Consider the following 23,934-nt stretch of genomic DNA (forward strand, 5'->3'; position numbering starts at 1 on the left):
AATTAATAAATTGAGAGACAAGTGATGTAATTTTCTTGATTACTCTATATATGTTGTATTTGTTGTGTTGGTATCTTGTGTTCTACTAGTATTTTACTGACTTGTACAGTATGATATCAATATTCTAGCTAACCATGTCCAGTTTGATGAATTAGACAATTTTGTGTGTTTTAAATGTTTTTTAGTTGGGTAGATACGGCACAATAGTTAATCTCGATATAGTCTTAACTTAATCCGGTCAAAATCGAATTAAGATTTGTTGACCGTTAAATTTTAACAGCTCCGTCAAATTCGGACCAAATGTGACCCGTTTTTATATGTGAGTGACCGAATAATTCAAAAGATAATGTTTTGAACCAAAATCATAAAATCGCAATATGTTAAGGGCCAAAATGAGCCTTTAGTCTCCACAAAAATACGAAGAAATGAACTTGGAATTGAGGGAGACGTCTAAGGTATCTTTCGTGAAGCTTTCAGAAACCATTTTCCCTTTTCATTTATATCTTTTATTATGATTTCAAAATTATAATGAACACTAATAATATTCAAGAGAAATAATCTGGTTTGTTGTAGTTACGAAGCTACGTGGTAGGCTAGCAGCTAAGAAATTTGGTTGGAACATTGATTTGGCAATGTGCAGTTCTAGAAGAATCAGAATGATAATTAATTATGTTAGGAATGGTTAATACTCAATATGAATTACTATAAGAAATGAAAGAAAATGACTCGTGCTCGAATTATTTTAGTAATACATACATATATGCATGCAGGGTTTTGATCCATGTAAAAGCATTCTTAATACAAAAATGCAGAACCAAGCATACAAAAGTAATTTTTAGGTCATTGTAAGCTTATTTTTACGTCATTATAGTAAGGATGACATGAAATGATCTTAACATGACCTCAAATCCAAAGTTTATAATATGACCTAAAACTGCTTTACAATGACCCTCCGTGTTTTTGTTTAATTATTGACCATTGGATTGTCAAATCTCATGGTCAGGATTTGGTCTGGATTTTGTATTGAGATCAAGTTTTGTATTGATCATTTTCCTATGCATGCATGCTGATAAATGTGTATACATTAGTATATCGTAGTATGAAATGGCTTGAAATTCGCACTATAATTGAGAAAATTTGAAAGTCACATTAACATTTTTGTACCATATTTTATGGTGCATACATTTTAATTAATTTGTATCTTTAAAGCGTCAATCTATTGATTAGACTAAATAAAGTATTTCTAATAAAAGAAAAAAGAAAAAACAAGACAAAGTAGAAAAAAATTTTGAATCACGGTATCAGAAAAGGATATTCGTAATGTCATCTAATAAGATTAAAAAAGAATGTAAAATAAAAATTTACAAAATTGTTGTCCACAATTTACAGGCAAAAAACGTTGGCCTATTTTCATACAGCACTCAAAATTTCGAATAAAAAAGCACTCATTCACACTGGAATACATGTAGCTTGAACAACAATCATATTCCTCGTTGCCTCAAAACTAACTCAACAGCATTTTGTTGAGGCTTGTTTAAACTCTGCATACCAAATTGAAACTCTAATAAGTCACAGGAACAATGAAAAAAAAGAAAAAAGTTTAACAGAGTTGATAGATTTAAGTGTGGACCTGAAAAAGATGCTGGAAATATGGTTTATCACTCTCACCCAACTTTACTAAGGATTCAACGAGATAGTTAACCAAATTAATCTGTGAGAACATGTAGATGATTAAGTTAGAGCGATGCATTTTGCAGAAGATGGTTTACTGCATCTATGAGGTACCTCATTTAGGGGATCAGCACTACAAAGAAGTTCATCTTCATCGTCATCATCTTCTTCGTCCTAAACCAAGCAGAGACCGTGGATTTTAAAAAAGTGTCATGGTTTGGAAAAACTGTGCAAGGTCAGCAGGAGAAAACCTTATTGAAAACTTTCGCCATGGCGTCTAAGTATTCATAACTAGGTCTGCTATGTGATGTAGCAGCAGCTGAACATAAGAAATTCTCCTTGTTACTAACATCACCACTCACATCTCCAGTCTGAGCTTCTTCCCAATCACTATCCTGTGAAATGAATTGACACAAATTTTATGACTCCACCCTGTAGTCATGGAGTTTGATAGCGATGTTTAAAAGGATTGTAGGTACCTCATCATCTCCATCTACTTGTTCTTGGGCTTCCAATAAAGCATCCGCCAATAAAGCCAGAATCTATCGTACCAGGAAATAGTATGAGAACGTAATACAAAAAAAAAGCTTTGTTCACGACAAACATCCATACATAGAAAAGTTCAGGAATCAGAGAGCAATTTTTAAAATGAGTGATTTATCAAATACTATACCTTAACAGGTAGTGGCATCATGGTCCATTGATCTGGCACAACCTTAGATCGTGACCGGGTGGTTATTCCTGCCTGAGACTATATTTTCATAAAGATTAGTTAAATGAAAGGTGATTGATATATGTGTTGACGGAATGAGAAGTGAAATTCAACCTTGATCAGATAGCCTTGAACATTGACATTCCCCAATGCAGTATGCCTTGTCAAGAGTAACAAAGCCAAAGCAGTGGTTGTTACTTTAATTTGGTAGGATCCTTGAACTTCCCCTGGATTAGATAATCGACATTCGGCAGGATACATCATTAGCCAGTTGTTTCATATAACTAACCACCAACAATAAGAAAACACTTAGGAATCAGCACTAACACTATTTACCTTGTTGCTTGGTCCATTCACACATAAGATACACAAAGGAATTTCGATGACCTTCCGCTGGGACTGAAACCAGCAAGTCAATGAACTGTTCTACATGAGGTGCACTCATGTGAACCTGCATCAGAAAATTAATCATAAATCAAACAAGTCAGACACAAGAAGCCACTGCACAATTAAACAGTAATAATTGGCCACAATGTTTAATGTCTTTTCAATTGTATTAAAGCAAACAAATAGTTGCAGTTTATTATGGTTCCAAGCTTCAACAATAGAATGTCCCAAGTATGAACTTCTAAAAAACGTCCCCAGGGAAGGAAAGTACAGTCAAGACAAGAGTATCAACAGAAGCAACTATTACAACTTAATTTGCATGTTTCTAGATCCATCTTCCTAATGATTCAATTGCTCTTGATTAAGTGCAAAAATCAAGTTTTTCTGTCTTAAAATAATTATTAATAAGCCATGCAAGTAAATGGCACAGATTTAAGCTTGCCATATCATTCCCAGAGAAATCTGTGAAATACAAATTTGAAGCTTACCAATCTAGCAAATATGAGAAGCAATGAGCTTTTCAGTCCTGCAAGTTGAGAAGATTGCATGCGTCTGACAAGTGCGATCACGAGATCTCGAATATGATGAGCCATTTGTGTAGGCAGATGTAAAATGAGTTGTAAGATATAGCTACCAACAAAAAGTGATCCTGAGCTTTCCAAATCAGGGTCTAGAAGCCTGCATAAAACACCATGATGCTGGCAGTAGATTAGTTCTATATCATCATGATCCACACTATAAACAAAATTGAAAAATAACTAAATCTAGATGAACTAATCACCTTGAGACTACATCAAGTAAACTTTTCATAATAAATCCAGGATCTCCACACCAAGCAAGCATATCTTGTTTCCCACCAGCCACAAGAGCAGCCAAGCACTGGCTTGCATTCTGATACAAACATTACTGCTATTATTTTACTATTCAAGCCATCAAGACTGCCAGTTAACATGATCAGTTGTAGGAACTTTAACCAAGAGAAAGGACTGGTAACCTGCATCTCACTGTGGTCATTACTTTGTAGGACTATGCTAACAACAGATTCGAAGGAAACTTGATATGCTGCTTTTACCACGTCAATAGGAGCATTCTGAACAAAAAGAAACAAATATCAGAACTATTCTTGCCATCACATGTGGCGCCTATTTAAATATATTTGACTTGATTTACAGTAGAGTTACCTTCACTAACATTGTAACAAGATCCAAAGAACCAGCAACTAAACCTTCCGGTTGTTGTTGCGGCTGAGAAATGGAAACAATATATTAAGAAAAATAAGGCCAACTGAGCACTATATAATTCACTTCTGTTATATATGATTAAAAGATGCATACGTTACTGAGGATTGGCCCAACATATGGTAAAATTCGAGAAACCAGAGGATGAATACATCCAGGCGAATTTTTAATGGCCTGAAAGGACAGGAAATAGGAAGGAAGATTTAAACAAATTTCAGAAGGCATAATTGGACATAATTTTTATTTATTAATCATAAAGCATATTGATTTAGTATGTATAACATATTGGATTCACTTAAACAGTAAAACCACAAACATAATTGAAATATTTACCTCCAAAACCTCAAGAGCGTCAATACCGATAAAAGGATCAGAAACGTAAGAAGCCCACATGTTAAGGATAATAGGAGAGATAACTGGCTCTATTGAGGCTGAAATTTCATGACCTACAAGACCGGACCATACCTCAGTTCTTAATGAATGAGAACAAAGTTAGAAGGTGTCATAGGCACACATGCTAAAAACTAGCTCATATGAAGTTATTCCATTATAACTTACCAGCTTTAATTGCTGCTTGTAAAGTTTCCAATACTAGGTGCATAGTCTCATCAGTTGCCTACAAAATAGGATACTAATATCAAACTACGAACACTAAGAGAAACATCTGCCTGAAATGTAAGGTGTTGCCGCACATTTTTAAGAAGATCTACAAGTGATGACAATAAATCCAATGCATGGCTTTGGAAAATTCCTTTGGAAGAATCAGGAAGAAGTTGAGATAGAGCTCGACATGCACCAACTTTCACAGCGGGGGGCCTGTACCAGGGAGTATGAGTACATACTATAGAAATTTTATGTAATGAGATATATTCTAAATCATATCCATACACATCCATGCCAACTGTCTTAATAGCAGCATATAAGAAATGCTCTGTTACTTGGTTGTTCATCTGCACAAATAATGAAACCAAATAAGATCTTTAATGAGAACATGAAAGTGCATTGCTGAGAGGATGAAAGCCAGAAGAGGGTTACACAGTAATACCACAGATGATAGTTTTGCAACAGATGAGAATAACCGGGCATGAAGAAATGGGTAATCATGCACGCCTGTGTAAGTATCCAGCAAATTTCAGTCGCAAGTAAAAGCATATATGATCTTACAACATAAAGCCAAATTCTGAAATCCAGAAGTAAAATTGCTTATGTTTCTAACAGAAATTGTCTCACCTGTTGCCATATCATCAGTTAGAATCTTCTCTAGCAAGCTTCCAACTTCGGGTGAAGTAACCTAACATAGACCTAAAATCATTATTGAATGCACGCATACAATACATACCATGAAATAATGTTCATCTCTTCTCTTCGTTATAGGAATATAAAGGACAGACCTCCACTTGAAGCAATTGCTCGGACACAGAAGCTAAAGCAAATAGAGTAGCCTCCCTTAACTGTCATCACATAAAAAGTTGAGTTTATACGAAGACCACACAAACAAACAAGTCAAGTGTTAGTTTTTGCAAGGTGATAGAGTGCATAAAAAATAGAAACAAAGAAAATTGAAAAAAGAAGCTCCTGTCTTAGTTAATGATATGATGCTTCCCCTAGTCATGGTATGCACTAGATTCAACTGATGCAACTGTTCAACTTACTCTCCACCAGCCAGTAATTCCATTATCTTTCTGATGTTGGGACTCGCTTATTCGTCTTTTTATGGAGTCAACTACAGCATCTACTCCATCCATTCCGCAAGAAGTTATTATCTCTTCTAGTAATAGAGCACCTGTAAGAAAACATTTTTTTAAACACACAATCAATACACTTGGACAAAGAAGAGATCAGATTTTGCTACCTAAAACTAGGCTCGTGCAATTGTGAAGCCAAGTAAGAAAGAGTAACATTTTAGACAACAATATGAATAGAAGGGCTCAGTAGATTCAGTAGGTTGAAAGGCTGTGAGCTAGAGAAAGTAGTGATCTGACTGCCTTTAGAGTCCCAGAAACCATTTACCTGATACACGACAACTATAAGTATTGTCATCCTCATCAGCAACATACATGTTAGCATCCACCGACCAAATATGAACCTACATCCAAACCACACATGGAAAGGATCATGAGAAGTAAAAAAAGGGAAAATCAACGACTTAATAAGTTCATCATTGAAAAGCCAATCAAAATCAAAGTAAAAAAAAAGACTGTGCAACATTAGCTCATGTGACTTGCTTTACCTAGAAAACCAAGTGATAACAAATTGCAGGATCAAAATTGTTAACTCAAATTGAATTGAATCTTAAGTGATTTCATCTCTATCATATACTCCAAAATTTCAAATTATCAGTACGGTATTTAAGTGTCTAAACATATGCTGTATCAATTATTGTAAAGTGAAAAAAATAAACTATGCCAAAAAGGAAAAGGAAACTAATCAGTTAAGCTAGTCAATAGCCTGAAACTCAGCTACATTATTATATCACCACTTGCTTTGATGTTTTGGGTAAAGTTTAGGTACATGGCTTTTATCTTCATTCTCCCTCCACAAACAACAATAAACATAGTGCAATGCTTAGGAGAAGTCAGCATTAATTACATGTCAAGGGTCTAATGACATAAAACATTCTACAAAATAAACAACATGTCGTATGAAAACATGGAACTCTAGAATCAATAAGATAGAGAGTACCTGTTGTTCTGTCATTTGTAGGAAACCGATGGTATAATATACCAACTCTTTCACATTGTTCAGGATTATCTAATTCAGAAAAAGTGAGATAAATACATCATCATTATTGGATAAAGAAGGCACAGAATGCCAGAAAAATATTATTTTTACTTTATACTCCTAAAAGATGGTTTGAACCATACCTTTACAAATTTTGGGCTTCCAACAACAGTCAGAAAAAATTCAAATAGCTGCGAGACCAAAGACGAAGGAAATGTGTGGTAATGAATACATTAAATTCAGGCCCGCCAAGTGAGATGAGGTAACAATCATACACTAGTAATTCTTCAAAATTGTCACTAAAGATAAAAAAAAAATATTTTCTCTTTGAAGTTCTTAGAGAGATTTTTCAATTGCAAAAGAAAAGACATTTTTCCATAGTAAAAGAACAAAAGGTGACCACTGATCAGCAAAGTAGGCAAAGATATTTAATACTTACTATCAGGGAAGCAATAGTGTGATATGATACATGATTACATTCCAACAGCCAGGGGCTAACTGTTGTTTTCCCTTTCATCCTATTTCTTCATGCTAAAACTTCACTAGAACTTAAAAAAACGTTCTAACCTGGATAACAAAAGACTCAAGACTCTTTTCAGTGCCATCAGAATCGTATCTTCCATCATAGGAATCTTCAACACCTTCAATAGATGATCTCTCGTACACTTTCAAAGATGACACAAATGTTTGCCATAATGGCCCCATAATTACTGAAACATCATCAATCAACATAATATCAGAAACTGTGAATAATTAAGGTAAGCATAACAATACATCAGCATAATCAATGAAATAAGTTTTAATACAAAATTTTATCCCCATACCTACGAAATGAGTTTCCAGTATGGATGGGAAGTTTTGAATAAACTGATTCAAGCACTTTAATACCTGAAAGAAGGTGCCAAGGTGTTTCTAAACTTAGAAATCAACAATTAGGCATCTACTCCCTCCGTCCCCTAAAAATAGAAACTCTTTCCTTTTTGGTCCGTCCCCTAAAAATCAGAAACGTTCTATGTAAGGAAATTTCTTTCTCTCTAATGAGGTGGGACCCATTTTCCACTACCACTCTTTTCTTTCTATCTCTCTCTTACTAACCACTTTTGCATTAAAACACATGCCGTTTCTAAAGTTCTTATTTTTAAAGGATGGAGGGAGTATATGGCATCAAGAAACACAAAACAAAACAACAGCGACCTCCATTCGAGTGCTCCAATCATCAGGATCTTCAGAAGGAACTGGATGTTGCAATATTAATGAGAATTGCTCCATCCAAGGCTGGAGCATCGGTAACATGAAGGCAGTAGTTTCTGTCTAGTTACCAGAAGTCTCATGAAAATGATTAGTCTAGTGACTAGTAATTTAGGTGTATTTAATCATCTTGATATTAACAACCTAAAGCTGAATACCTTATAGACTCCACTCATAACCCCGACAATGGAGATACAATTATAAGCTATTGTAATAGCTTTAGACCTCAGAGATTTGTCATATATCTGCATATATAAACCACAACTAAATTAGAAAATAATCTGAAATTAACTAGTGCACAAAGAATTTATGGTTATTCAGTTAAGCAAACAGAACACCATAAAGAAATATAGCAAGCTACACATTATAGCTAGAGACTAGAGAATGAAATGTATTCAACACTCTTTTATATATCTTCGCTAGAATTCTCAGAAAAACAACAGCTGTGTCAAAAGGAGGCAAGCAAACAGAATATCATAAAGAAATACAGCAAGCTACACGTTATAGCTAGAGACTAGAGAGTGAAATGTGTTCATCACTCAATGTTATATATCTTCACTAGAATTCTCAGAAAAACAACAACTGTGTCGAAAGGAGGCAAGCGACACTTGGAAATGGTAAAAAGGTCACTTGAATTTGAAAACCCCTACCATCAAACTAAGTTAAAGCTTTTTTTAGCTTAACTTCAGTAGAAGCTGATCTAAGCAAACCTTAATTTAAACTACAATAAGAAAGATGTCATTTGCACATTTGAGGCAAGCAGTGTCAAATTCTAGTATAACACTTAACATCTATGGTTTACTAAAAACATCAAACAACCTTACCTTTTTTATATTGCAACAGGAAATTTGTAATATGAACCTAGCATGTGAGATAACAAGAGGGATTAACCTGCGGAGATGATACAATGGTGTGCAAGCATGGGAACAAAACTGGGATAATTTTTGGAACCATCTTATCATCCATGTCCGACGTAAGAAGAGCCAAGCATCTTAAAGCCCCATGCACTGCAGTAGCTAGTGTTAAGCTTATTCCCTCTCAAGGATTTCCAGGGATGTTGCAAGGATAGAAAGGACTTACCAGCATTAAGTTTAGTCTGGTCACTGATCAAACTTAAAAGGAAGGATACTAGTTCAGGCCAGTCATCGGGCCAGTCATACTGTGCAATTGTTGATACAGCCACACTTACTGCAGTACAGATCTTCTTATTTGGATCATCTAGTGATGATAAAAGTAGCCCTCGTATAGATGCCTGATAAAAATAACAGAGTTAGGGATAGACCTTCGAATCAACAATAACTTGATTACATTCAAAAATTAAATTTTGGACATAGTGAGAACCTTCTCATTGCTTGCAACAGCAGGATTTTCAAAGTCATCCTCATCCTCATCCCAGTGTTTCTTAATATATTGCTTCAGCAGTACTGCTGCTAGGTATTGGCATGTTAATCCCACAAACGCATATAGTAAAAGGAAGTGGAAGTGGACCAGAACGTAACACAAAAGTGTGTTCATTTATGAAACAAAAAAGTAAGAAAATGCCCTAAAAATACAGTATATTCCAACATGAAGGATATCTGCCTTAGCCCAAAGGGAAGTTCCCGGTTTGCAGCAACTCTAGCCAAAGCAACACCGTAACCTTTAATAGACGAACATGTAGAATCAATTTCATCATTCGTATTATACTCAAGGTGAATTAAAAAATAACAAAACGAGATAGCAATATGCCAGTTCACCAAGTGATTTCAGCATAAAGTGATATCACTTCTTAAATGAGTGAATCTCTGATTAAGATATCCTACGGGAAATAGTTTTATAAGTGAAGTTGACATATCTGCTCTTGGCGTATGAACCAAGAACACACATACTTCATGGGTCAATCCCTCAACACCACAACTAGATTAGTAATCAAGCCTAAATCATGTGAAATGAAAAAATAATGATAAATTCATCCAAGTCGGGAAACAGTATAATCAATCGAATGCTGAATTATGAAAAGAAGTATCTGAATCACCAGGCTGAAGCGATGCTTGGTTGAGAGAAGTCTCGGCGAAATTTCGAACTTGATGGTTGGGATCGAGTGAGGCGTTCAAGCAATTGATCAGCCATTGCTGATCTTGATCCATTTGCATATGTGTGTGTGTGTGGATGAACGCGGCAAAAAGGGAGGGAGAATTCACTTTGGGGGTTTTGTAATTGCGAGTCTTTTATAGGAGTTAGGGTTTTTGCAAGAAGACTGCTTTGGTCAAAATAGCTTTTTGTTACTCCCATGTCCTAGCTCATCCATTTCTAGTATAGTAAAGAGTACTCTAGTTGTAATAAAAAATTATACTCCTACATCTAGTAAAATAGCCGAATAATCCAACCTACTTATATTTTTTTTAAATAAAATTACAGTGTGTACAGTATCTTTAATGGGAATATTAGAACTTCAATAAGAATAACTCTCATTATAATTCAGTATTCATGCTTTTGTGGATGGCAAAAAATGAGTTTATCAATATGATAATTGGCATATTTAATTTAAAATTAACTTTCATAACTAATAACCCCGTCCATTTGTATAAGATTTCTTTCTAATACAATAAAGTTCATAAATTACTACTAGTACTACTTAATTTGCAAGATATTCATTTTTAGATATATCGTGGAATGTACATTGTGTTTCAGCTCGTACAGTACTTTTCATGCCTTCTATAGAGATAATTGTTAGAATTAAAAAATTACGAACTTTAATTTAGTCAAATTTAGTTTGTCATATAGTAATTTTTAATATTAAAATGACATTGCGATTTTTTTTGTATAGCCATCTCTCATGAAATCAATTTGCCTCAATCACGCGATATGGGATCAGAACAGCATTATTTTGGTTAACCTATATATAAAATGAAAAAATATCATAAAATATAAAGATATTTCAAATCATATCTTCTCTAATTTGCTATATATAAGCTCATTTTATCACACTATATTCTTTGTCGTTAACAATCGCAATTTGCAAAAAAGGCTTGCTCCAAAACCTCCATGTCGAACAACCTAATTGCTTTGCTACAACTTTTCCAAGGACCACTAGCACCGAGTCGAAAATCATATGGTCCGAACCACCTACTTTCCTTTGCGACGGTGCACCAAAACTCCAAAAGCGTTGCCTCTCTGGTGCACTATTGACCTCGGGGGGCAATGGTTCCCATCCACACACTATCGTACGTACGTATAGGGATGAGATGCGAGTAATCTCGTGGCAGATGTTCCAGTTGCGATTCCAGTTGCGGTGGGAGCAGGGGCGGATTTACATGGGACAAAAGAGGGGCAATTGCCCCACCTCATGTTTTCCATATCATGTATTTATATATCTATTTTAAATTAATTTCTTTTAATCTTCTATTAAATGCCCCTCCTCAAGATTTTAAAATTCCTTCTTATTTAAATTTGTCCTCTTTCCTATAAATTTCTAGCTCCGCCCCTGGGTGGGAGGGATGAAGTTGATCTCTTGCTGGTTGCCAATTTGATGTTGGAAAGAGACGATGTTGCTAGCATCGAACTTCTTTTTCTCTTTACCGAATTTGGCAACACTTGCATCAATTTGGGATGATTTGAAATATATTTTCGTTGGAATGTCTAATTAAATGGTTTTGATCGAAATGATGCCGTGTATTACTAGTACATCATTTTCTGTTACTTTGATTTTGTGCATATTAATTTAATGGGAGCAATCGAAAATATAAAAGGTTTGAGGATTGCAATTGAAACAACAAAAACATAGGAGTACTGTGAATATTATCCATGGAAAGGATCAAGTCAGTTTCTTAATTAATGTCAGCCGTCTTTCATATTTTTAAAATTGTTGAATTTGATGTATATGGAGTATTTATTAAATTCAGAGAATGAACTTTATTTGGATTCAATTCCTCAAGAAGACATTTTTTTATAATTCAATAAATTATACAGCTAATAAAATAAAAAGATGATTCACGAACTAACCATGAAGATGACTTATTGGGTTTGGTTCATCCTTTAGCGTTTCCAAACCGTGGCGGACGCATGTGAAGGATGTTAGGGGCTTAACCATTTTTTTTAAAATAAATTCTATTGCAAATTTTTTTTTAAAAAAATCGAACTTATAGTCAGCTCTCGCCAAGTTAATAGTTTTGATGTCTAAATTATTAGAGGTTTAATAGAAAGGAGGGGCTAAAAATTAAAATTACCGATAAAAACTTCACAACAATGGCGCTGAGTTGAGAAGAGGAAGACGATGATTAATTAAGAGCCATTAAACTTAAATGAATAAAATAATAAAAGTAGAAAAAGTCTATGCCTACTGCCCTACTCCCTATTTAAACGGCACGTGTTAGACGTGTTAGGTTTACAAATAATAATAAAAGTGTCACCCATTTTAAAGTTATTAAATAACACTTTTAAATATTGATTCCTAAATTTTACCTAACGCTTTTATCACTAAAAGTAATTAATTAAAAACTTAAAACGATTTGTCTTTGTCCAGCCCTACCCCATTCAAAGTTTTCCAAACGGCGGAACCAAAAAAATGAAACTTCTCCCACAAATTCCAAACGAGAATTACTTGTCTTCTTCACAACTTTAATTGGTAAAGTAAGGTCAGTTTTTCCTTTTCTTTTGTCATAGTTTACACAATCACAATGTGGTAGATACTTTAGATTCATAACTTTTATTTACATAGTATTTTGTGATTTATTGAACTATTTTGCTAAATTGCTAATAAAAAAGATGGAACGTTACTTTAAAAAAATGCAAAGTGGTGGTTCTTCATCTTCTTCAAGTGCTAGAATTGTTGAATCAATAGAAAATCAGTCTGCAATAGAAGTTGAATTGGATTGGAATGATATTGATGCTGATCCAGGAAAACGAAAGTCAATAGAGGCTTTTGATGTTGCTATTCGGGATAGAGTACGAAGAGAATATTTGGTTAAAGGTCCTTGCCAACCAATTGGGAATACATATCCGAAAAAGAAATATGGTATTCAAGAAAGAAGTTTTCAAGATGTTGGGTTTACAAAATTTCCATGGTTAGATTATAGTGCATCAAAAAATGCAGCCTTTTGCTTTTGGTGTTATCTTTTCAAACAATCAGATAAATGAGGTCGATATGCAGAAGATGCCTTTACAAAGACAGACTTTAACAATTGGAAAAATGCACTAGAAAAATTCAATCAACATGTTGGGGCTGCAAATAATTGTCACAATAATGCTCGAATTCAGATTGAAGCTTTTCAAGATCAAAGACACGGTGTGGCAAATGTATTTCGATCAAATACTCGTAAGGCGTAAGTTGCATATCGTGTTCGGTTGACTGCTTCATTGGATGTGACTCGTTTTCTTTTAAAACAAGGATTGCCTTTTCGTGGACACGATGAATCAAGTAGTTCTTCAAATCTAGATAATTTTCTTGAGTTGCTTCAATGACCTAATCAACATAATGGCGATGTTTCCAAAGTGTTGGTACAAATGCTCCTGCTAATAATTAGATGATTTCTCCACGAATTCAAAAGGAATTAGCAAATGCTTGTGCTTCAGAAGTCACACTTGTCATAGTCAAAGATATTGAGGATAGAGTTTTCACTATCTTGGTTGATAAGGCTCGAGATGTTTCATTGAAGGAACAAATGGGTGTTGTTTTAAGATACATGAATAGTGAAGGATATGTGATTGATCGATTTCTTGGGATCGTACATGTAACTGACACTTGTTCTCGTTCTTTAGATCAAGGAACTACTTTGGTAAGACCAGGAGACATTCGTTGGGGCTCACATTACTCTACATTGCTTCGTTTATGCTTTATGTGGCCCGTGGTTGAGAAAGTGTTGTAAATTGTTAGAGATGATGCCACTATCATTGATAATAGAAGTACTACTGAAGGCTTGATCGAAAGGATGGATAATTATGAGTTTGTTTTTACTTTGCACTTGATGAAACAGTTACTAGGAACTACAAATGAATTGTCTCTCATACCCTACAACGGAAATATCAAAACATTGTACAAGCTATATCATTGATCCAAAGTGTGAAACATCAATTGCAAAGTTTAGGGAGGATGGATGGGAAGCCTTGTTAGACCAAACAAATAGATTTTGTGAGTTGCACAATATTTCACAAGTTAATATGGAAGACATCATACCACGCCCTGGTCGAAAAAAGCATGGAGCAGAGTTGATCACAAACTTACATCATTATCGGGTAGAGATTTTTTATCGGGTAATCTAATATTTTTATTCATGTTTTTATCGATATATTTACTTGTCATTAACTTATCGTGGCTGCAATATTAAGGTTGTTGATTTAATTATACAAGAGATGAATAATCGATTTTCTGAAGCTAGCACCGACTTGCTAAAATGCATAGCGTGTCTTGATCCAATAAATTCTTTCTCTGAATTCAATGAGCATCAAGTCATTCATATTGCTACTTTATATCTCGAGGACTTCTCTGCGAGCGAATGTTTACATCTTCCACGACAAGTTAGTAATTTTATTGCTAATGTGCGGTGTGATCCTCAATTTGTTGCGCTTAGTGATTTGAGAAGTTGTGCTATGAAAATGGTCAAAACTAAGAAGCATTTAGTTTTTCCATTGGTCTATCAGATTATTCAGTTGGCCTTGGTTTTACCTGTTGCTACTGCTTCTGTTGAGAGAGCATTTTCTGCAATGAAAACTATCAAGACTGATTTACGAAATCGAATGGGAGACGAGTGGATGAATGACAATCTAGTTGTGTGTATTGAGAATGATATTTTTTAGTTGTGTATATTGAAAAGGATATTTTTTCAACGATTGATAACGAGCCGATCCTGCAGCGTTTTCAATCGATGAAAACACGTAGAATTCAGTTGTCGCCGCTTTAGCAAACTGTATTATTCTTTTGTCAAACTTGTTTTGGATTAATTTTATGTATTAGATATTTATGCATTTTTAGAATTTTTATTATTGTTTTTTTATAATAAATATAATATGTGTGTCCCTGCCAAGATTTTTTAGTGAAGCCCTGCCAAGATTTATTCCTGCGTCCGCCACTGTTTACAAAGATAAAGTTTGGATGCCGAAATGGAATTCGTAATCTGAGTTTTACATGTATTGAATATATGATAATCATAGTAAGAGTATTGACACAACAACAGTAAATGAGTACTGGAACAACTCAAATTAATGGAATTGTTTATCGCTGTCTTTCAACTAATAGCATAATCAAACTGTCTCATCTCTTTAACTTCATATCTCAATTTGAACAAACCATGCATGAAAAATACTTGAAATTATCTGGTATTTACTGAACAACTGAAGATGAACTTTGTTTCCACTAACAAATCTTCAAACATAACTGCATAACACATGAGCATATGAACATCATCATCATCATTTTCTTTCCTTCTTATTTGCAGGAGGATACTTGAATATCCATTTCCACACTTTGTGGGACACACCCCCTCGCTTCTGCCCCCTATCACTCATCGTAATCCCGCTAGCACCCCCACAACTTTTCATATTTGCAAAACCGCCCCTGCCGCAGCCCTCCGTCGTCTCCGGCGCCGACAAATCCACCTTCAAATCTATAAACGCCGACTCGTCCATCGCGCTGAAATCGCTCTCCTTCGCCGGAAAAACGCTCCTGTTCGGCAAGCTATACGTCCGATCAAACTGATCGCCTCCTCTGAAGCCGCCCCGCCGCGGCGGCGCCTCCGAATCGTTGAGGAATCCGAATTGCTTGTCGAGATCGAGGAAGATCCCGCTCGTGACGTCGGAGATTTTAGCGCTCGACAGCGCGCAATCGCTCATCATCTCATCGGCGCCTCCGCCGCCTCTGAAACTGCAGAGCGATCTCGACCGAGAAACCCCCATGGCGTCGGACGCCCAAATCTCGTCGGAAAATTCGCCGCTTCTACCCCGCCCCTTCCTCCTCTTTCGGAACAGGCGCTTGATCCGCCAAAATCCGTTGGTCTTCTTCACCTCGACGCAGCTGCTGGCGCTCCGCCGCAGGAATATGACCTGCTCCGATCTCTCCTCTCGCGCAGGCTTGGGAGGCTGATCGGTCTTGTCGTTCTCGATTAGAAACGAGACTCTCCCGACGCTGCCGACCTCCATGGTGCTGCAGGAGTTGCGGTGCGAGGAGGAGACGTCGGAGCAGGAGCAGGAAGAGAGACGCTGCTCGCCGCATTCCGAGCAGACCAGCTTCACCAGCCTGTCCTTGAGGCAGTGAGCGCATATCCCCACCGACGACGAACTCGGATGCTTCCTGCACGGCAGCTCCGACGCGGCGGAGTAGTTGAATTCGGGATCGTCGGCGGTGAAAGCCTCAACCGCCACTTTGCCTTTCTCTCTCATGCTTGGGATTAGATAGGATAGGATAGGATTATGATGGCGAATGAAGGGATAGAATGATATAGCGTGCAGGCAGGCGGGAAGAGTTTTATTAAGAGGGGAGAGGGGCTGTTTGGCGTGAGCTTTACGTTTTTGTTTCCGAGAAAACAGTGTTGATAATTACGGAGATGCAAGAGTGATGGGGAATGCACAGAACTGTCCCTTTCTCTCTCTCAACGCCGGTATGATTGAAAATTGAGGGACACACTCTCTGAGTTGAGTTGAAAAATGAGCAAAAAAAATGAATCAATGTTGTCCTATAAATTGCCTCTGATTTGGTGCAGTGCCCAGTGGGGGACGCCTCAATCAATCCCTCTTGTCTGTATAAGTTTTGCAATTTTTTTTAAGTTACTACTTCGGATACATGGAAAGAGTATACAACGGTCTTTGCTAGCAATACATATACTAGATGAATTGAAATGAACCTTAATCCCGAAAGGTTTGAAGCTGTTCGACGTGGTTAAACTCAAGGGACTTGATTTAGGATAGTTTTTTTGACTCTCATTGCGAAGATGGGGTTGGTTGACTCCCGATCTTGTCATCGCCTTTTTTTTCCAATGTAAGGTGCGTATCCTATATATCTTATTGTCTTATTGAGTAATAACAAGTGTTATGTACAAATTTTATTTGATACAAGTTGTATTAGGACAAAGTAAATTCAGTCTAAGTTAATCTCATATGTGGATAATATTGTTCATATATATTATGCATGTTTTATGTTTCTACTATTCGGTGATATTTTTCATTTCAGCTAAAAGTAGAATGAATGATTTTATAGAAGAAGCACAAACCTTTTTATTTTAATTAGTGTGGATAAATTGATGGTATGTATGCTATAACTTGACATATGAATATTTGCTTAATGAAATATATAGGGTGATATTCCAAAGTAGCATTGGCGTGCCTAATTTTTATAACGTGTACACAATCTTTTACTATATGGTGTGACATATCGACGTGATAGAGGAAAATTCTCTTAGTATTATCGCTTTCAATTTTTTTTCTTATTCAAAACATCAATTGCCCTTTACGGTTTACAAATAGTAATATACTGTTGGATTAAATATAAATATAGCCGTTTCAATAATTATGTAACGCTTTACCTTTCCTAATAGTCTTTCTTTCCTAATTTAGTGGCATATTATCCAACAAGTAAATTTGATCGATACTTTTACTTTTCTTTTTCCGATCGTTGATTACATTACCGACATAAAATTAAAATCACCATAAACAGTCCACAAACAAGAAAGTGACCATAATAAACAATATGATTAGTGAAGCTTTGAGCACATTAATTATGCAAATATAGTTTTTATGTTTTATAAGAAATGTTGAGTTTTCTTTTTCTTCTAAAAGTCGAGTCTTTTAATATTTGGGATCCTTTTTCTTTCTGCCCAAGTCCTTTCCCAATCAACATTTGGACTTTGTTGAATACTCGAATTTTAAATTTTCAAATCACAAACGACGGAGTATATAAAAAGCAACGTTACAAAAAATACAAATAAAAACATTAATGAGTATTTTGATAAATTTAGTGGGCATGAGCGCATGCACAATAGAAATTAGGACATGATTGTCGGTCACACACGCCGCAGGCACGCTCGATCTCACATAAATAATTGGTTGTAATCCTATATGTAAAATAAACAATTAAGTCTAGTTTACTCGTTGTAACAATGATTATGTTAGATGATTATGTTGGTTTATGCCCCAATTTGACAGTAGGGCAACAATTTGGATGTCCATAGCTAAGTGCAATTATTACAAAACATTCATCGCTTAAACCTATGTTTGATGATTCCAACTTGTACATGTTACCAACACTTTGATTAACTGTTCCACCATATTGGCCGTACAAAACATGCATGTGTTGTGTATTTTACATATCAAGCTCTCATAGAATAACAATGATCAATATCAAATTTGGTATAGTATCTGTCATTGAATAACTAATTAAAAAATTTTGGATGCTTAGTACAAAATAGTTTTAAATTCAGGGATAGATTTAAAGTATGGTAACAAGTTGATGGAATATAATTTTGAACCATTAAGAATAATAAATAAATAAAATAACACTAAAAGGATGGTTTACAATACCTTCGATTAAGAGGAACGAAAAAAATCTATAATAATGAAGGAAATCGATGTCCGGTAATGTCCAATCAGATTCAATTATATAGAACTGGAGTAATAGTTGGAGTTTCGACATTTAAGTTTCAATATGAACACTTATTTATTAGGGCATACGAATTAAGTACTTTACTTTATAGTAGTGATAAATTAACAAAATTGTATATACAAATCTGGGGTATTTTTGTCATTTTTTATCATATGCAAAAATTAAGGAACTTGCCTATTTCAATTATACTTTAGTTTTACATTATAACCCCGCAGGTTAATTAAAGAATGAACAATAATACTTTCAACTAAAATTCAAAAAGAAAATATTTATATATTTTCCTAATAAAAATATTTTATTTTCAGAAATTTAAATAAATATTTTACATCATGTTTTTTCTACTTTTAACAAAAAATATGAAAACAAATAAAAAAATAAAAAAAAATAAAGACAGCGAAAATTGATTAAAAAAAATAAAATTTATTAAATTAACTGCTTAACGTTTTTTATCCTAACAATTTAGTACTTATAACTTATTACAAAGAAATTTAAATGACATGTTTTTTTTTTGTTTTGTAAATGAATAATTTTTCTCCTTTGAAAGATACCAATATAAACTATAGTTAGTACTTGTGAAATTAAAAGTTAAAATAACAATAAAATATCAATAGTTTTAAAAGTATATATATGGCGTAATAAAAGAGAATTTCCAAATAAAAGAGTATTTTACCCAATTTTTATTTTGTAGGGAACAATTTGTCTTTCTTCATATCTATGTGATAGTTTAAATAAATGAATTAATAATGAAAAAATTTAAATAAAAGTTTAGAAGAAATCAGAATAAAAAAATGTAAGGTTGGAAAAAAAAATAGCCCAATCACTCTAAATCCGAAGAAGCCCAAAAGAGAAAAGTTTGGAAGAAATCAGAACAATAAAATGTAAGGTTGAAAAAAGAATTTAGCCCAACCATTCTAAATCCGAAGCCCAAATCCAAACAGAGTAATAAAATTACTAGAAACAAGTTTTTTTTTAAATTTATGTTTTTATTTTTCCCTGAGAGTGCAGCGAAGGCGACGAAGTGAGAGGAAAATGGAAGTGACAATGGCAGAGCCCGGCGAAATTCTGCCGGAGCGAAACGTCGACATGGAGGCGTTGTATGATATGCTGCGTCAGAGCAAGGGTTCTACGGAGGAGATCGTCGCCAAAATGTTGGCTGTTAAAAAAGAAGCTCAACCGAAATCCCAGCTCAGAGAACTTATTACTCAGACTCTCCTTAATTTTGTTACTCTGCGTCAGGTCTGGATTCTATTCGGCTTCCGATTCATCTAAAATGAATGCTCTTATACTATTTTTTTTATCATCGGGTTCAATTTCGTTGCCGGAGACTTCAAATTGTTTAGGGTTTAATAGATTTAGGCGATTTGGTATTCACTTCATATCCATCTGGATTAAGGGAGCACTGCTTTAGGAATGGTATTATCAACAGATTGAAATTGATAAATCTTGTGAATTTGGTAGACATTAATTTTTCGATGGGAATTTGTGTAAGTTTGTTGATGCCCTTAGCTCATATGTGCCTACTACTTCTCAATGCCTATGCGTCTGTGTTATATTACATTTCAATGTTCACTATGGTACCATGTGAATAAGCTTCATCAGCTGTGAATGGTCTTCAACAGGCTAATAGGTCCATCTTGATTGAAGAAGATCGTATTAAAGCAGAATCTGAGCGTGCTAAGGCACCTGTAGACTTGACAACCTTGCAGCTTCACAACTTGATGTACGAGAAAAATCACTATGTCAAAGCAATAAAGGCATGCAAGGATTTCAAGACGAAGTATCCTGACATTGAACTTGTACCTGAGGAAGAATTCTTTAGAGATGCACCAGAAGGAATTAAAAGCCCTGTATTATCAACTGATAGTGCTCATAATTTGATGCTCAAAAGGCTCAACTACGAGCTCAGTCAGGCAAGCGTTGCTAATGAAATAATTATGTTTAAGCAGTTTCTTTTGCATTGCCTGCATGATCTTTAATGACTCCATTATTGAATGTTAGTGATGTACTATGAAGAATACGATCACATTTTTTAATAGTTTCTGGAATCAGTAGTTGCTCGAGGCTTTCTCTTACACTAAGAATGCTAGTTTTGAAGTAAGCTAGAAAACAGTTCATCTATATCTGAATTTGCAAGAGGTAGGCAAGAAACAAAGAATGTCAACGTGTGATTAATAAGTATATTGATCAATAGATTGTAGAAATCTGAACCAGTGATAAAGGTGGGCAGACAGATATGCCTAGTTTTAGATTGGATGACTAAGTATTAATCGCATGCCCTTAAACCTTGATATTCATGATAATCATTGTTATTTTTATTGCTTGGAAGTGTTATGCATGGCTATTTCTAGAATTCTGACATAGTGTTAAGATTTTGGAAATTTTCAATACTTCAATGGTAATGCTTTTATACTCTTTATCTCTTCATCACTTTCGTTACCGGTTTCTGTTTCCAGCGCAAAGAGCTATGCAGGCTGCGTGAGAAATTGGAACTACAAAAGAAAGCTCTCCAAGAGACAATTACTAACAGGAAAAAGTTCTTGTTGAGTCTCCCTTCTCACCTTAAGGCCCTCAAAAAAGCATCATTGCCTGTGCAGAATCAGTTAGGGGTTCTGCACACCAAGAAGCTAAAACAACTTCAGTTAGCAGAGTTGCTTCCACCTCCTCTTTATGTTATATACTCTCAGCTTCTCGCTCAGAAGGAAGCCTTTGAAGAGAATATTGAACTAGAGATAACAGGAAGTATAAAGGACGCACAAGCGTTTGCTCGTCAGTTAGCTAACAAGGACTCTGGTAAATGCCGATCTTTCACTGGATTTTTCTTGATTAAGATTCATACTGCAACAACAATCCTTGTTATGTGCTGTTTTTCCTCTCTGATCTTATCTATTGTTTCCAGCTGCCTCAGCAAATTCAGAGAACTCCAAGCTAGATGATGATGTGCCGGATGAGGAAGATGATGGTCAAAGGAGGAGAAAGCGGCCAAAGAAGGTTTCTAGCAAGGAGAATCTTGAACAATCTGGAATATATCAGAATCATCCACTTAAAGTTATCCTCCACATAAATGATGATGATGCTTCAGACTCGAACTCGACTAAACTCATCACCTTGAAGTTTGAGTTTTTAACAAAATTGGATGTTGTATGTGTAGGGGTTGAGGGTTCTGAAGAACCCCCTGAAAATAATATCTTGTGCAACTTATTTCCAGATGACACTGGCTTGGAGCTCCCTCAGCAGGTTTGCTTTTCAGATTAAATAAACCACTAATGAACTTCATGCACCCTCTATTCCAATCGTAATAAAAGGCTTTAAATGTTGCAGTCGGCTAAGCTCTCTTTTGGTAGTTCTCTTTCATTCGATGAAATAAGAGCTTCAAGGCCATACAAATGGGCGCAGCATTTGGCTGGCATTGATTTTTTGCTAGAGGTGTCACCTCTGCTTTCAGTCTCTGAAGAATCAAATCGTGAAACAACTAAGCATCCTTCTGTTTCATCGGGTCTGTCAGTTTATCGTCAGCAAAACAGGGTGCAGACTGTCGTACAAAGAATTCGTGCCAGGAGAAAGGCTCAGCTGGCTCTTGCGTGAGTCACTACCTTGGAACAAATGGATGTTGTACACATCCTGAAGATCTTGTTGAACTAGCTCTTCTCTTGTTCTGTGCGAGCAATTCGAATTTATAAGAATGCAGTACTTAATTGTATTGGTCCTTGTGAATCCTAACTCTCTTTTACTCTCTTCAAGTTATGTTTTCCAGAAATGTGGTTTCTTTTCTTTGATGTTCTTTTGATAAAGTGTTGAATTGAAATGGTGATTTATGTTTTGTATACCCAAGTGACTCATGTGCTTCATTTTAAACATGAACTATGCTTTCATTTTAAACCATGTTGGCTGATTTTCAGGGAATTACTCGACTCACTAGGGAACCTTAAATGGCCAACTTTGACCGGTGAGAGTATCCCGTGGGCCACCCACACACCACGCTGCAAATTGCATGGCTGGTCGTTCATAGCTACTGCTGACAATAGTTCTGAATCTTTTTCTGTTGGTGATGCTGAACAAGGTCAGGGTTTAAAAAATGCTAATGCACGTAATAAAACTGGGGTCTCCAAAGAGGATATGGAGACTCTAAAAGAGGATGGAGAGCTCCCATCTTTGCTTCCAGTTGCAACTGCTGTTAATGATGATGCTAAACTAACACCTTCCAAAGGATCTGAATTTGAGCATTCTGGAAGGCTGAGTTTAATTTCAGCAAGTATCATATCTCCACTGAAAAACAAGGGGAAGTCGCCAAGTTTTAAAAGGCAAGAGGATGACATTGATCTCATGCTGGAATCTGAAAACGAGGATGAGCCAGTCCAGTTAGAGGATCTGTCTGATTTATCACGGCAGGAGGGACCAGTAGTCGTAGACAATGCATGGGCTGATTATGGGGTCAAAGGATATACTCTTGTGCTAGTCCAGAAGTTGGATAATGATGATAGGATCATGATACTCAAAGCTAAGGTCAGACCTGTTACATGCTTACATTTTATCTTTACTAAATTGCTGTCAACTTACTCCGAAATTCTTTTTTTTTTTGCTCAGATAAAGATTAGTAAGGAATATCCTCTGAGGCCTCCTCAGTTTGAGCTGAGTCTGTATAATTCATTTCAAGGGAAGAATAAATCTGAAACCATATGCTCCGAGTTTTCCAATGAACTTTCTGCAATGGAGGCAGAGGTGAGAATCTAGCTTTTTACCGAGCAGTAATTGTGAACTTGTATATAAAATGGTTGTGTTTCCTAATACTAGTTATTTCCATATTGCAGGTCAACATTCACCTTATGAGAATGATACCTTTGGATGAAGAAAATATTGTCCTAGGTCACCAGGTTCTTTGCCTTGCAATGTTATTCGATTTCTTATTTAATGATGGGAACCTGTCTTGTGAGCGGAGGTATAATTCAGTTCTGGATGTTGGTTTGTGCAAGCCGGTAAATGGTGAGCTCGTCTCTCGATCCTTTAGAGGTAGGGATCGTAGAAAGATGATTTCTTGGAAGGAGAGAAGCTGTACTTCTGGCTACCCTTACTAAGTTCTGGGAATCCTGCTCAAGAAATGACTACCTCTATTTCACAAAGATTTTTGTCAATTTACAGATGATGGAATCCCGGTTTCGTATCACTGCATTTGACATCGCCATGCTTGCCAGAACTGGAGGTTGTGTTACCGGTGATCAAGGTTGTGCTGTTGAATTTTCAAATTGTTTTTGTATGTTACTGTTTTGTTTAATGTCATTTATAGTAGTAGAATGCAACATTTAAGGATCCAAATGTCCTGCCTCTCATATTCGAAACAAAACAACTGACAAACCTTCATCTTTACATAAATAGTACTCCATGTAAAGATTTTCTGTTGT

The 23,934-nt window shown here is 35.6% G+C and overlaps 3 protein-coding genes across 3 annotated transcripts; 1 reads left to right on the forward strand and 2 right to left on the reverse strand.

Moving 5' to 3' along the window:
• Nucleotides 1-1,276: 1,276 nt before the first annotated feature.
• On the reverse strand, nt 1,277-10,229 carry LOC121797990 (importin-9-like). The gene is made up of 33 exons (XM_042196797.1): nt 9,992-10,229; nt 9,555-9,616; nt 9,319-9,411; nt 9,058-9,229; nt 8,869-8,984; nt 8,136-8,222; nt 7,924-8,040; nt 7,554-7,617; nt 7,297-7,439; nt 6,873-6,920; nt 6,691-6,759; nt 6,019-6,094; nt 5,661-5,791; nt 5,400-5,459; nt 5,239-5,299; nt 5,054-5,118; nt 4,897-4,958; nt 4,701-4,824; nt 4,567-4,624; nt 4,342-4,454; nt 4,105-4,182; nt 3,952-4,014; nt 3,765-3,860; nt 3,552-3,661; nt 3,259-3,448; nt 2,720-2,834; nt 2,498-2,610; nt 2,345-2,422; nt 2,151-2,213; nt 1,923-2,066; nt 1,786-1,845; nt 1,631-1,711; nt 1,277-1,541 (listed from the first exon to the last, which is right to left on the reverse strand). The coding sequence occupies exons 1-33, from the start codon at nt 10,107-10,109 to the stop codon at nt 1,482-1,484; spliced, it is 3,090 nt and encodes a 1,029-aa protein (XP_042052731.1). The 5' UTR covers nt 10,110-10,229; the 3' UTR covers nt 1,277-1,481.
• Nucleotides 10,230-15,251: 5,022 nt separating this feature from the next.
• On the reverse strand, nt 15,252-16,692 carry LOC121799099. Its single transcript, XM_042198436.1, has one exon. It carries the CDS (start codon nt 16,324-16,326, stop codon nt 15,361-15,363), a length of 966 nt encoding a protein of 321 aa, XP_042054370.1. The 5' UTR covers nt 16,327-16,692; the 3' UTR covers nt 15,252-15,360.
• A 2,842-nt stretch (nt 16,693-19,534) lies between these two features.
• Nucleotides 19,535-23,848, forward strand: LOC121797991 (THO complex subunit 5A-like). The gene is made up of 8 exons (XM_042196798.1): nt 19,535-19,777; nt 20,161-20,451; nt 20,995-21,331; nt 21,438-21,775; nt 21,860-22,119; nt 22,438-23,041; nt 23,123-23,257; nt 23,347-23,848. The coding sequence occupies exons 1-8, from the start codon at nt 19,571-19,573 to the stop codon at nt 23,608-23,610; spliced, it is 2,436 nt and encodes an 811-aa protein (XP_042052732.1). The 5' UTR covers nt 19,535-19,570; the 3' UTR covers nt 23,611-23,848.
• The last annotated feature ends 86 nt before the right edge of the window (nt 23,849-23,934 follow it).

Source organism: Salvia splendens, chromosome 4 (genome assembly GCF_004379255.2).
Source record: "Salvia splendens isolate huo1 chromosome 4, SspV2, whole genome shotgun sequence".
In the NCBI taxonomy this organism is placed as follows: Eukaryota; Viridiplantae; Streptophyta; class Magnoliopsida; order Lamiales; family Lamiaceae; genus Salvia; species Salvia splendens.

What these genes read in the sequence shown, in the direction of transcription:
- LOC121797990 (XM_042196797.1), bottom strand. Translation starts at nt 10,109, where the DNA reads ATGCAAATGGATCAAGATCAGCAATGGCTGATCAATTGCTTGAACGCC. An exon ending in TACAAATGACAGAACAACAG is followed by an intron (nt 6,095 to 6,690) that starts GTACTCTCTATC and finishes GTTTGGATGTAG; the next exon opens with GTTCATATTTGGTCGGTGGA. An exon ending in TTCAAGGCTATCTGATCAAG is followed by an intron (nt 2,423 to 2,497) that starts GTTGAATTTCAC and finishes ATGAAAATATAG; the next exon opens with TCTCAGGCAGGAATAACCAC.
- LOC121799099 (XM_042198436.1), bottom strand. Translation starts at nt 16,326, where the DNA reads ATGAGAGAGAAAGGCAAAGTGGCGGTTGAGGCTTTCACCGCCGACGAT.
- LOC121797991 (XM_042196798.1), top strand. Translation starts at nt 19,571, where the DNA reads ATGGAAGTGACAATGGCAGAGCCCGGCGAAATTCTGCCGGAGCGAAAC. An exon ending in TCAACTACGAGCTCAGTCAG is followed by an intron (nt 20,452 to 20,994) that starts GCAAGCGTTGCT and finishes TTCTGTTTCCAG; the next exon opens with CGCAAAGAGCTATGCAGGCT. An exon ending in GTTAGCTAACAAGGACTCTG is followed by an intron (nt 21,332 to 21,437) that starts GTAAATGCCGAT and finishes TATTGTTTCCAG; the next exon opens with CTGCCTCAGCAAATTCAGAG.